This window comes from Urocampus carinirostris, chromosome 3, assembly GCF_059441175.1.
Source record: "Urocampus carinirostris isolate Australia breed hairy pipefish chromosome 3, RoL_Ucar_1.0, whole genome shotgun sequence".
Taxonomy (NCBI): domain Eukaryota; kingdom Metazoa; phylum Chordata; class Actinopteri; order Syngnathiformes; family Syngnathidae; genus Urocampus; species Urocampus carinirostris.
In genome coordinates, this window is record NC_142351.1 from 31,642,068 (window position 1) to 31,655,390 (window position 13,323).

Below are 13,323 nucleotides of genomic sequence, written 5' to 3' on the forward strand. Positions count from 1 at the left end.
CTGTAATATTGACATGTGTCACTGGCATATATATTCATGATTGTATGAGTACACAAAATTAATTTATTACGTTTTATTATTTTGGTCATTTGAATCTCCTTCCCCTTTTGAGTCGTGATTAGAGCCCAGTTTAGATGGGAATGTGAATAAAAAGAACCGGATTGAACAGCAAGAAATCCCCATTGTAAAAATTTGCGGCTATATTCTTCTGTTGTGGTAATGGATATTCGTTTCACTTCAACTGCTTATTCAACTGCTCATGTGCTTGAGGCGCCGTCACGACGTCAAGTGAAAAAGGTCAATAAGTTTTTGACAGCCAATTTGATAGCACATTTGTGAAACCATACAGCCTTGTTCTGTACCTCACATCGCCCAGAAAATTGATTTTCTTCTAATTAAAAACAGCAGACAGGGCTTATGATTCTCTCCACAATGGGTTCCAACCAAGTAGTTGGAAAAGTATGCAAGAACATCTGTGCCCAGTATAGTATAGAAGTACTCTAATCCCAATAGACCGTACTACAGTAAGTTGCTGAGAACAACATGGCCAAGATTTTGTGGGACACCATTTTCCAGAGTGACAAGCAGCTGCTGGCTGACCAACAAGACATAGTGGTGGTGGCCAAAGAGCAGAAAATGGTGGTGAAATAGATGCGGAGATTCCAGCTGACACCAACATAAGGAACACGAGAAACTGGAGAAGTACCAAGGGTTGAAAGAGCAGCTGGAACAGTTTTGCAAGGTCAAGGCCAGCGTGGTCACCAAGTTAGTGGGGGCACAGGGAACAGTAACCTCCAAACTGAAAGAGTGTCTCAAACAGATACCTGGAACCTCTGAAACCTATCTCATACTGTGCAGAACCCTCAAACTCCAGAGTCTGATGATAACACAGATACCATACTACATCTGTGTGTGTATATATATCATATATACAGTGTATATGTATTTAATAAAATCTCATACAATGCAAAATAAAAATAATGAAAAAAGTAAAAATAAGCGCAATATATAAAAAAAAAACTGACAGCAAAAATCTCTTTGCCACTACAATAAGTATCTCTGGCACATAAGTGACAACTACTGCATATTGTGAAAATGTCCATATTCGAAAGTTTCAATATTTCCGCCTATTGATCATTCCATCAAAACCCTCTTAGGCAGAAACCAGAAACATACAGGAGGGCTAATAAAATTCGCCCTATGCTGTCTCAGTCGGATGCGTAGATTATAATCAAGGTTGGGTACGGTTACTTTAACTGGATTACTTTCAATTACTTTTGGATTTCTCCAATATCAAATATGCTAATAAAAGACAAAAGAAACTAAATATGAATACAATTACTAAATTTTGTGCAGGCTTGGGGAGTATCGGAATACATGAAACGGCAAAAATGATGTTGGCAAGCTGTTAGGATTTATTTTCATTTTGTTTCTGTCGCATTTTATGTTAGTTTTGCCGGAGATCAAAGAGATCAAAGCCAGGAGAGAAAGCTTACTACGTGTTGTGAGTCATAATTGTATTCATATTTAGTTTCTTTTGTCTTTTATTAGCAAATTTGGTATTGGAGTAATCCAAAAGTAATTGAAAGTAATAAAGTTAAAGTAACCCTACCCAACCCTGATTAATATTCATGCGTTTGTTACCTCCCGTCTCGATTACTGTAATGCACTACTCTCCGGTCTCCCCAAGTCCAAAATTAAGCGCCTGCAGCTGGTACAAAATGCTGCAGCGAGGCTTTTAACTAAGACAAGAAAGTTTGATCCGGGTTTTAGCTAACCTGCATTGGCTCCCTGATAGCTTAAGATGTGATTTTAAGGTTCTGTTGGTAATTATGTATGTATGTATGTATAATATACACTGACATGGGACCAAGTCACACATGTGCAAGTCTCAAGTAAGTCTCAAGTCTTCACCTTCAAGTCCCAAGTAAGTCCCAAGTATTTTTTTCTTGGGCAAGTCAAGTCACAAGTCAAGTCCCGAGTCTTAGATTGCCAAGTCCAAGTCAAGTCACAAGTCATAAAAACAGCGACTCGAGTCGACTCGAGTCCAAGTCACTAAGTCTCAAGTCCCCATGTCTGATGTATATATATATATATATATATATATATATGGACTTGCTCCCTCATATCTTTCAGATATAATTTCCCCCTATGTTTCGGTCCGGAGCCTTCGCTCTGAGAATGCTGGTATACTAGTGATCCGAAGAGCCAAGAAGAGATCTGCAGGTTCGAGAGCGTTCTCCATTCGAGCCCCGGTGCTGTGGAATGCTCTTCCCCCTGAGATTCAATATGCAACCTCAGTGGAACCGTTTGAATCTAGGCTTAAAACACACTTCTAATTGATAGCATACAAATAACCTGGATTTTATGTGACAATATCTGTGTATTATTTGTTACTGCAACATCCATTGCAGCCTGGTAATCCTGGGAGATTACCTCATGTGCAGTACCTTAAAGTTTTTCCTTGCCCTCATATAGGTTTTAGATCAGGGGATGGTGTAATAATAATCTGTGGTTTGCAATAATCTGTGGTCTGTGAAGCCCTTTAAGACTCTTTGTGATTAAGAGCTATACAAATAAACATGACTTGACTTGACTCATTAATTACGCATCCTAGTACTGATCCACCTTCAGTTTAAAAAACGCTCTACAGATGTTCAATAGGGTGCAGATTGCAGAGGTATGTGTGAACTTGTATTCAGGTATGCTCAGAATTCAAGATTAACTCACCATTATCCGTTTGTGTTCAGCAAATTGCAGCTTAGCTTGTGATGTAAAAGAAAGGGAAAAGTCTCCTCAGCAGAACGGCGTGCTTTATTGATGTACAGTAAAGCATTTTTATATTACAGTAGTAAGGCATATATTTGAGTTTGATATGGTGTGAGGTTTGTGTTGTGAGATTGACACACAAAATAGTTGAAAATGACAAAACAAAATAGATGTCTTGATCAAAACAAAATTAAATTGGGTCATGCAGTAGAGAATGGGTGTTTGTGTACGTAAGCGTGTGTCGCTCTTTGATCGATTACAGATGAATTTCATTTAGCCACTCGTGCATGCTTAGTAATAACCCCACAACATCAAAACAAAACACACAATGAAATCAAAGACAAACACAATTGAAAATAAAATGATCACATAAATTGGTACTGCACGTCCCCTATGTGACAGTAGTCGGCGCCATTGAGCTGTAATTTGCCTCCAGAGAAGACAAATGCAGTGACTGCGCAAAATCATTATTTTTTCGTGCTCCATCAAGCTGGCGACAGTAGAGCAAGAACAAAAACCTCAGAATTTCATTTCAGAGGCCAAAAAGACCTTGCATTGACATTTTTTTTTTAAAAAGAAGATCGTGATCTCCTTGTGGATCCTATAAGTAGTACTGGCAGATCACGGGATCTGTATTCAGTGCTTTGTATATTTAGGGACACACTGTCATTTAGCGGTTAAATGCAGCATGTTAGCATTACAGTGTCAGTTATTACTTTTTTGCAACACCATCAGGCTTTAAAAAGGCTGACTTGACACATTTTACTATTGGACTGTTTTATTTTGAAAACAAATTTTATTTATCTAGACTTGCATTGAAAAATATTGTCAGCAATCAAATACGTAAATTAGGATTTCTTTTCAATGTAGACTCCCATAAATCTTGATTCGTTTTAGTACATTTTTAGTTTAATCAAGGAATGTCAATGGAATCATGAAGGCATTCCGAAATATTTTGATGTTTTTCAGTTTTTTGGATGGGTAGATCATTTGGACTTGCTCATTTTAAAGTAGCTTGTATGCTGTGTGAGCACACCTAAATGTGAAATGATCTGCATTTATATAGCGTTTTTCAAGTCAATGACTTCCCAAAGCGCTTTACATTGTGCTTCACATTTCCCAATAGCGGCCATGATCTGTGCAGCCATGTAAGGCGCTAACCTGCTTATTGGGGGTATTGGGGGTTCAGTGTCTTACCTAAGGACACTTCGGCATGTAACACGGACAAGCCGGGATTCGAACTGGGATCCCTTAATCCTAAAACGATCGCTCTACCCCCTGAGCTACTGCCGCCCTCTGGCAGTCTCTTTTCACATTTTTTTGAGCACCAACCACAGAATACAAATTCAATCATTGGAAAGGGATGTCAAATACCGAAGTCTAATGAAGACAAATGGACAAAAACAAAAAATGTGTGTTGTACTGCATTGGGACCATCACCATTACACACACAGACACACATCCACAACGTACTGTAAAGTTCCAGGATGCCTGCATTACCTTGACAGTTTTGTACGATGTTTTATAAAGACATTTACCCCTTATTATTAAAATCATTCGCTCTCTTTTGTTTAAAAATACAAACACCCAAAATGTTTATTTCCCGGTAACAAAGCGATGCAAACATGACCAGACTAAACACACATTTTTCTATCTTTCTCGGTTGACCCCCCAAAACTGTTGTTTGTTTTGTACAATTGCATAGAAGTTTACGAACAAATATTTCTCAAATCAAACAACTTGAAGATGTTTAAGAAACTACTAATTCTACAGATTCTATTTTTTCATGTTTTTAAATTGTTTTAAAATGTCAACTCACCGCTGCTTGAACTGCAATCTTTCACAAAAATAGATTGTGTTTATAAAGTCTGTTTCCGATTTGTCTCTACTGACTACGAGATTGGAAGGGGCAGGGAAGGGGGGTAAGGGAGTATTTTGGGGGTGCCGTGTCAGAAGGGCGCGGGCCCAATGGCATTCTACTCGTCCGTCATGACGTTGACCAGGGACTCCATAGCGCGGCCCAGGTCGTCAGCCATGTGGAACAAGCTGCCGATGCTCGGGCCTGCAAGGTGAGAGTTGGAAGACAAAGTCAACAAAAACAATGGAGAGGGTGGGGGAATCAATGTTTGCAACATTAGGTCATAACTACGGTATGCTCAGCTTCAAGATAGATTGTAGCATAATGGGTATTTGGAAGAAGTCGAGACTTAGTGTCAAACAGTATCAAAATAATAATAATTAGCTACCGTGTTTGTTCGTGTATAACCATCAGGCTCCTACAGCATATAATAGTGCAATGATTAATCTATTGATAAATATCACCGATTCAAACTGTAAAACATTATTTGCAATGGGAATATGACCACATCGTAGCAGTGAGTGCGGCGACACTTCACCATTAGACCACCAGTGGTACAGTTGACACTCAAAAAGGCATTACAGATTATTGTATTATTACACTACTCACGGTGCCAAAAACACTGATTTGCAATGTAAATTGTGATAAACAGTCTCTCCACATATCCACCTGTGCTTCAATAAACTCTTGGCTTGATATGTAGTAGAGCTTGTTTAGTATTTTGTTGAAAGACTTTCTGTTTTCAGTTTCTATCTTTTGCAACGTTATTGATGCACAGGTGGATGATCAGGGAAACTATTTCAATAATCAGAATTATCGATTGATCAATCATTGCTGAAGTTGGAAACATACTGTAAAACCTTGGGTAGTAACACGCACCTATAAGAATTGTATGCACTTTTAATTGTCTTCACCGTACTCTGCTGTATAATGCTCACTTTCAAATTCCTAGCCGATTTGGAGTTTTTAGATGCCCCCTATAGTCCGATAAATACGCTGGTTTTACATTTTCAACCTTTTAAGAAACTGCATTCACCAAGGATGTCCAAACTATGGGTGAAGTGCCTTTTGGAGCCTACTGTCATCATTTTTGCCCTCTGCATATTTCAAAACAATACAAAGGCTACTTATACATTTATTTTATATTTTGCGGAACTTTCTAAAATACTGATTCGAACTATGAACAGCTTTTATCTATATAGATAACTGGTGAATCTAAGTGATTAACTATAAAAACTAAATATACACTCTTTCAAAGTTTAAAGTGTGAAAATATCACTTGAATGTTCCGCAAGACTACATTCTAGCTTTTGGGTTCTGAACCTTTGAATGTGATTAGGCCGCTTTTCAATGGTGTGTCCAAGGGTCTCAGTGAGGTCAGGAACTTGTTAAAATCTTAAAACGATTGTTATTGATGTTGTACAGTGTAGTCATTCAAATGCTGCCAAAATGTTTTGTAATTACTGCATCAACTCATTAATGACTTATTTGGAATTTCTGTTGCTGCTAAATATTATCATTTTCATTCTGCTATTGTTACAAACCATTATTTCATTACCCTATTATAACCACTTAGGCCAATCTCCAAGCATTACATTTTAATATGTTTGCCTTTTTATCCTGACATTCTTTTTCCGTTGTTTTAACTTTTAGTCTTGATTACGTTTTTCCTTGGAGGGCCATGTCTAATCTCGTTGCAAACAATGTCCATTGCATTGTTATCAATGACAATAAAGAACATTCTAATATGGTTGTGGTTGAGAAAAAAAGTGGGAAACAATTTAGAGTGCCCTTGCATACTTTGATTCATGTGGTTTCCCAAAGAAAGGTTTTACACCCTTATTTAAATCGTGATGTTTGGATTTACAGTAATGCTGTTGGTTGTACCTTATTTTAGAGAAAAACACCCCTTAGTCCCTTCATGCTTTTATGACTATCGTTGCTCGAAAGAAGAACAGACAGTGGAATAAAAGAACTAACCTTTCATTGGTGTCCCCTTCTCCCTCCTGACCCACAAACAAAATAGGAAATGAAGGTAAAAGGAATGAAAAAGATCAGGATTAGTCACAGGGAAGAAAAATAAGATAAAGAGGAAGCTCTAAAAGAAAGGACTGAGTTTTGCAACTGAGCAAAATGCAAATGTCTTCACCTTGACTATGAGGGAAAGAGTTGTTTAGCTGTTCCATCACTTCCTCCAGTCCAGATGGGTCTTGGGAAGGATTTGACAGCTCGTCATCACCTGCAAAAGCAAGAACATGTGTCAATACTGCAAACTCAAAATTTACATGAAGGTTTCCTTTTTGATTCATACAAATTCAACACAAAAATACCACCAAGAATTTTGTTTCCTTTTTTTAAAACCGGATAGAAGAAAACGTAACATTGTTGAACTGCTAAAGCGCTAAAGCAACAAGCAACTGATGGGAATAATGCGCAAGAGTGAGCTCGAGTCTTCTTACCCATAGTGTCGGTGGTCTGGCTGGCGGCCACACGCAGCTGAGGGAGGGACGAGTCAGAGCGCTGAGAAGAGGTGGAAGGCGAGGACAGAGCCGTTCCGTTCACCTTGGAGTCCGTCTGTCGAAAATACGCCGCCAAATGTAAAAATAGTCACCGCGCAATATGGCGGGACGAGTGGCCTCACACCCATCCCGAAGTTATTTGACTCAAAATAGGGGTCGCGGTATGATTGCACTCACTCTTGACCGCAACATTTACAACTAAAGTACGCTTTTTATCCCTCGTGATTGGAAATTATTGATTAACACCTGGATTAATACTGAGAAATTAAAAAATATCACCCTGCATGTTGCAGAATTCTTAAAAAGCTTTAGCTCCTTTATATAATTGATATGCAGCCCTGCCCATGAAAAATAAATAGACAAATCATTAAATAACATTATGTCTGTCACTTTCTATTTGCACAAGAGTGCCCGAGTTAAATAATGTAGTGTAAATTTATTCTTTTTGTTCTTTTTCTTTTGAAATTGCACAGTTGATAAACACAACAAGAGGTTAAATCTTAGTGAAGGAAAAAATATTAAGTCATTCAGTGCCATAACAAATGTTTTCAGAAGTCAAAATGTAAAAATGATGTTTTTTTTTTTTTTGTTTAAAAAACAAATGTTACAATAGCTTTGGTGCTGCTAATCAGTAAGTATTGGGCCTTTGGATGTGTTTCCGTATGAAAAAATTACACCTAGATTGCAGAAATGGTGTTGATCAGCTATTTGTCAACACAATTACTGCCTACAGGGAATTCCCGACTATAAGCCGCAACTTTTGTCACAACCCTTCAACCCTGCTGTGTATAAAATGATGCGGCTAATTTATGTAGGGGGTGCACAAGCTGTAAAGGCAAGAGTGAGACACGTATTAAATATGCGTCGAGGAAGAGTTTAATGTAACTTCACGCTTTGTACATGAATAAAACCAACATGAACAGACCCTCATCATAAAAAATGTGTCAATCGAAAGGGGAGGGCTAACTACCATACTGGAAACAATTTTATGAGTCTGTTTATTTTTAAATTGATGTAATGTGGCGAATTGAACGAATTACAAGAAGCAACGTCCAAAAAAGCAGAAATGTTCAAGGTGGATTCCTATTTATCTGTTGGCATTATCGTGTGTTTTGGAGTAAGTATTTTAAACGTTTGGATTCTATGGATTGTCCCTTATGTAACGCAGCAATTTTTGCTCACATTCAAAGGAGTTAAAGACGCCTAGGGGACGTAATGGTGAGTCATGCTGGGTTTATAGTTTTCAGGTATCTTCTCTAAGACTATATATATCTTGAATCCCAAGAGTTTAAGCTTTCCAATGATATTTGGCATGACATATTTCAGTGACTGGTGACATCGTACTGGCACGTATTTGTTTAAAAGTCCAGCGGCCCGCCGGCCGGCCGTCTGAACTTTAAGGGGTTAAGGTACCGTATATTATTAAAACTCTGTCTTTCTTTGTAAATATCTCATGTCTCAATGTGGGAAGATACGGCTTATCGTGGGGTTGTGGCTAATGTATGTACAAGATGGTCTTTCCTTTAAAAATGTACGGGTTACGGCTTATTATCAGGTGCGCTATATAGTCCGGAATTTACAGTAGTTTGGCTTCCTGTATCCACCGTAGGGCAGTGTGTAGACAGCCTGTAGGCCGAGTACATGTAGTGTGGTGAGAAAGGGAAGATATAAGTACAGACCGTTAATGCTTCAAAGCTTTTTCCTTTCTAAAAAAGATGACGAAATCCCTTTGTCAACATCGGGCAGAGATTGATGACGTTTTGTGCACGTCCGCAATTGCCATGGCGACCTGAATCACGAGATGCCTTCACCAGAAACATCGGGGGATGAAAAGTTCTTGCAAAGCTCAGGCATCGTTCATGCATAAGTTTAGTGTTCTTGCAATAAAAAAGTGCTCTTGTGTTTATGGAAATCATTGTTTAGATATCGGAGATATCACAAATATATAAAATATAACACCAACGCGAAAGTTCTGCTTGAAATGCATTCTTTCACAAAAAAATGCGTTTTTCTCAGAAGTGTCCTTGGAAAGGGGTCTTTTCAAGAAATTTAGCAATGTTCAACTGAAGTATATTTATCAATGGTAAAAGCTAGACCCGAAGTGACATGGCCGCTTCCTTGTGTCCCGTTTCATCTGGAGGGACGAAAGCATGACCAACTTAGGTGCCAAGGTGCCTAACTTGTTTGGGTGTCTGGGCATTTGGGTTGGCCATGGTCCAAAAATGTTTGTGTGTGTTTTTGCCATTATTTTTCCCTTTTTTATGTTCTTGGTTATTGTATGTGTTTGTCTTGCTGTCCGTCACCCCTCTTGAGAGATATGACCCTACCTTGGTAGATAGATAGAAAAGCTAGATATATACTTTTTTTGAATAAATGAAATATGAGTTCACGCTTTCTTTAGATATATCCTATGCCTTTATAGCTACAGAACTACATTTTCTGTAGGCATTCAAATATGAGACAAAATGGCAAAAATTGGCTGGCACCTGCACTTCCGATTTAAAAGAAACATCTGACATTGAATGAGTTAAGGAAGAAAAAAGCTCAATCGTTTTATAGGAAAATTTCACACCCCTGGATCATCATCGTGATTTAAATGTGAGCCTCAGAAAGAATTCAAGCTTTACCACTAAGTCACACTTTTTATGCCATTAATTAATTAGTCCAGCCCCTTGTTAGTGTTTTTCTAATACGAGGTCCCTGAGCTAAAATGAGTTTGACACCCCCTGTTCTATTCCAAGCAATGCTTGCATGCTCATAACCAACCTGCTCCAGGAGTTGCCTCAGTCTATGCAGTTGTGATTCCAGCTGTTTGTTGTGGTCTTCCAGGATCTGCATGCGAGCTTCCAGGCGCCCCTTGTGTTGCCGGAGCAGTTTGGCTTCTGCAATCAGCTCAGCATCCCGTGCGCGCTGTGGCGACACAGGCAGCATTTCTGGGGGTGACGGGAGAGGAGACAGACCCTTCCTGTCATGTGCTTTCTTCAGACGGTCGTATTCGGCCTGCAGCTTCCTGCGGACCAATGAAAATGTTAGTATTCTGGCACAGGGTTTGTACACCTTTTTCCCGGTCAGGTTCAAGTACTTATTAAGGAATTTCAGAGCCAATTTTCTGATTTCTCCAGGACCCTTCAAATAAGAAATAATACATTATTATATTGCTAATAATAATAAAAATAATTTATGTTTAATTGCTGTTATCATTAATATCATTGATCCAACAAACACTAACAATGTATTTAAGGGGGATGCAAGCCAAGAAAAGTCAATTTTTCTCAAGTTTAAAGTATGTGTGAACTAAGATACTGTAAATAGGAACTGGTCATTTAAGCCACCCCTTCTGTCAATTTAAAACAGTATTATATTTGTTACTTAGCCAATATGGACTGATGTTGTATATGAGGCATAAGATTCACACACAAAAGCACCACAAAGTGGCTTGCACAACCTACATGTAGCACCAATCAAATGAATGTTTTTTTAAGTGACTTTGGTCCAAAAACATGCATTTCAGGTGAATTGGCCGGTCCAAATTGTCCCTAGGTGTGAATGAGCGAATGAGTTGTCTGTCCCTGTGTGCCCTGCGATTGGCTGGCAACCAGTAAAGGGTGTCCCCTGCCCACTGCCCGGAGATGGCTGGGATGGGCTCCAGCCCCCCCGCGACCCTAATGAGGATAAGCGGTACGGCTAATGAGATGAGATTAGATGAGATGATCACTAAAATAACTTTGCTATCCTGCTGTTAGCAAATATTTTTGCTTAATTGAGATGTTACGATCTACGATGTTTTTCTTTCAATCGGCTGGTATGAACTGACATGAATTTCGCCGTTTTGCCTTAACAATGAGCACAGAGCTTGGCGAACTGACACTTTTTTACAAACACGGAAAAGGATCTAAAGCAGCAATTTTCATAAGCAATTTTTAGGAAAAACCGCAGCCTGCGAGCATATTGGTGTGATACACCTGTCCTGATGCACCATAGGGGGCGATGACGATTCACATGACAACGCCATACAAACTATTGCCAGCTGCTTTTAATCACGAGAAGAATAAATACAATGGCAAAACAAAGACACCAAAGCAGACGTGTCCATTTTTAAGCAGACTTGTTTAATTTTTCTTCATTTAATGCGTGGTCTTTTAAGTCAGACTGCCGAGAAACATGGCAACAATTCCTAGAATTTACAATATTTCACCTAAAACGTAAGCGCTTCTCAAACTTTGAAGACACAAGATTAAAATGTAAGTATTTCCAAGGATTGCCAAACTGAGCCCGAGAGATGGGAAACGGCACCGCGCCAGGAGATTTGGCAAGGTATGCATGCGTGGTCAAAAATGTAACTCCCACTGACCTGTTTTCCTGCTCCAGGTCATTCAGGACCCGCTCTAGCTCCCCCTTCTCCTCCGTTTCCATGGAGATGAGAATCTGGGCTGGGCTACGAGGCTGGCTGAGGGGAGAGCCTTGGTTCAGAGACTGGCAGTAGTGTTGGATCAACATGTGCTCGTCATCACTGCAAACAAACACGCGCGGAAGCACGCCAATATAAGTATAAAGCTTTTGGAAAAGCTGCAAACGCGGCTCGGCTCAAAAGAAAACGGAGCCAAAATCTCCAAAGGATTGAAGGCTAATTCAGAGGCTTCAGAGCAAATGGAAACTTGGCCACTTTTACTTCATAAAATAACATAATAGAGTCATTTTAGATTTGTACAAATGATTACAAATTCCAATTTGATCACAATGATGAACTGTTTGTTAATAGGGGACTGATAGGGAAATGGAGAAGAGTAATGTGCTAGGCCAGGAAGCCACCTCTGGGATAGAAGATCTTATGATTTAAGTTAGGTTAGAAAAATGTCTGACACAAAAAAAATTACAATGTCATGTGCAATCATATTTTGCACATATCTTAAAATATGCATTAACAAAATAAGTGACATGATTGAAGAGAAAATAGCTGCACATGCATTGGAGATCATGCAAAGTATGCAAATCAACCAACCAATAGGGGTAAAGAAGGATAGGCATCCATCCAGCCAAATAGTGAGGGATGGCAATAAAACAAAAATAAAAGTGAACGGAATGTTTCTCACATGCTCTCATTGGGTGAGATACTGTCATTCAGATATGAGCCATTACGGTTCTCCATTTCTGCTAACCTGTGGAAGAAACAGAAGTCAGTTGCAAACATTAAATTCAGATTTGATTTGCAACGATGATGTTTAAAGACAGAAAATGTAGCGCATATCCAACTGTTAGCATGGCCCTTAAAAAAGAAATTATGTGAAAAGTGTGTAAATATCCACAAAGGGATCATTCTTCATAAAAAAATAGATATATTTTGTTTTCATAAAGGTCAAAATATGTAAACTCGTAAAACAATAATAATGTTTCAGATACAGCTCTTGGTATGTTGCATAAATGCAAATGAAAAAAAAAAAAAAGTTCAAAACTTACTTTTGGTAACAAACAAGAACAGCATGATCACAGAATAAACACAAGACAAATAAATAGAAATACACCAAAATTAAAAAGGGAAAAAAATAAAATGCAAGATAAAAGTAATGGTACGCCTCCAAAAAATTGAAGATAAAATAAAACAATATAGAAACCATGATAGGCGGGTTGGCGGCAGGGTGGTTAGCGCTCAGCCTTACAAGTGCAGAGTTTCAGGGTTCAAGTCCAGCTATCGAAGCCTCCCCATGTGGAGTTTGCATGTTTTCCCCGTGCCTGAGTTTCCTTTGGGCACTCGTTTCCTCGCACATTCCAAAAACATGCATGTCGGGTTTATTGGCCGGTGCAAATTGTCCTTAGATGGGAATGAGCAAGTGAATGGTTGTCTGCCCTGCGACTGGCTGGCAACCGGTTCAGGGTGTCCCCTGCCCACTGCCCGGAGATAGCTGGGATGGGCTCCAGCACCCCCGCGATCCTACTAAGGATAAGCGGTGCAAATAATGGATGGATTCAGAAACCGGGATACAAAAATGAAAAACATTTTTGCAATCCTTTTCTTTTTTAAGTTATTTCTCAATATTACTATAGAGTTTTAAAATTCCTGCACATCCAAACTGCAAGAGGTTGAGTTATTTATCTCATACTTAATAAAAGAATGGTGGAATGATATGATCTTTCCAAATGTAACTTTCGATTTACACAGCATGTGACAATGTCCAACGAAAT

The 13,323-nt window shown here is 38.9% G+C and overlaps 1 protein-coding gene across 1 annotated transcript in view; it reads right to left on the reverse strand.

The window, feature by feature from the left end:
- Positions 1-2,796: 2,796 nt before the first annotated feature.
- Positions 2,797-13,323, reverse strand: part of dmd (dystrophin) — a 244,093-nt gene continuing 233,566 nt past the window's right edge. Inside the window, exons 80-85 of the mRNA XM_088329820.1 lie at positions 12,237-12,302; positions 11,498-11,656; positions 9,913-10,156; positions 7,087-7,201; positions 6,777-6,866; positions 2,797-4,831 (exon numbers count right to left, since the gene is read on the reverse strand). Of these exons, the coding sequence (XP_088185946.1) occupies positions 4,746-4,831; positions 6,777-6,866; positions 7,087-7,201; positions 9,913-10,156; positions 11,498-11,656; positions 12,237-12,302 (760 nt within the window). The 3' untranslated portion in view covers positions 2,797-4,745. The remainder of the gene's footprint in view (positions 4,832-6,776; positions 6,867-7,086; positions 7,202-9,912; positions 10,157-11,497; positions 11,657-12,236; positions 12,303-13,323) is intronic.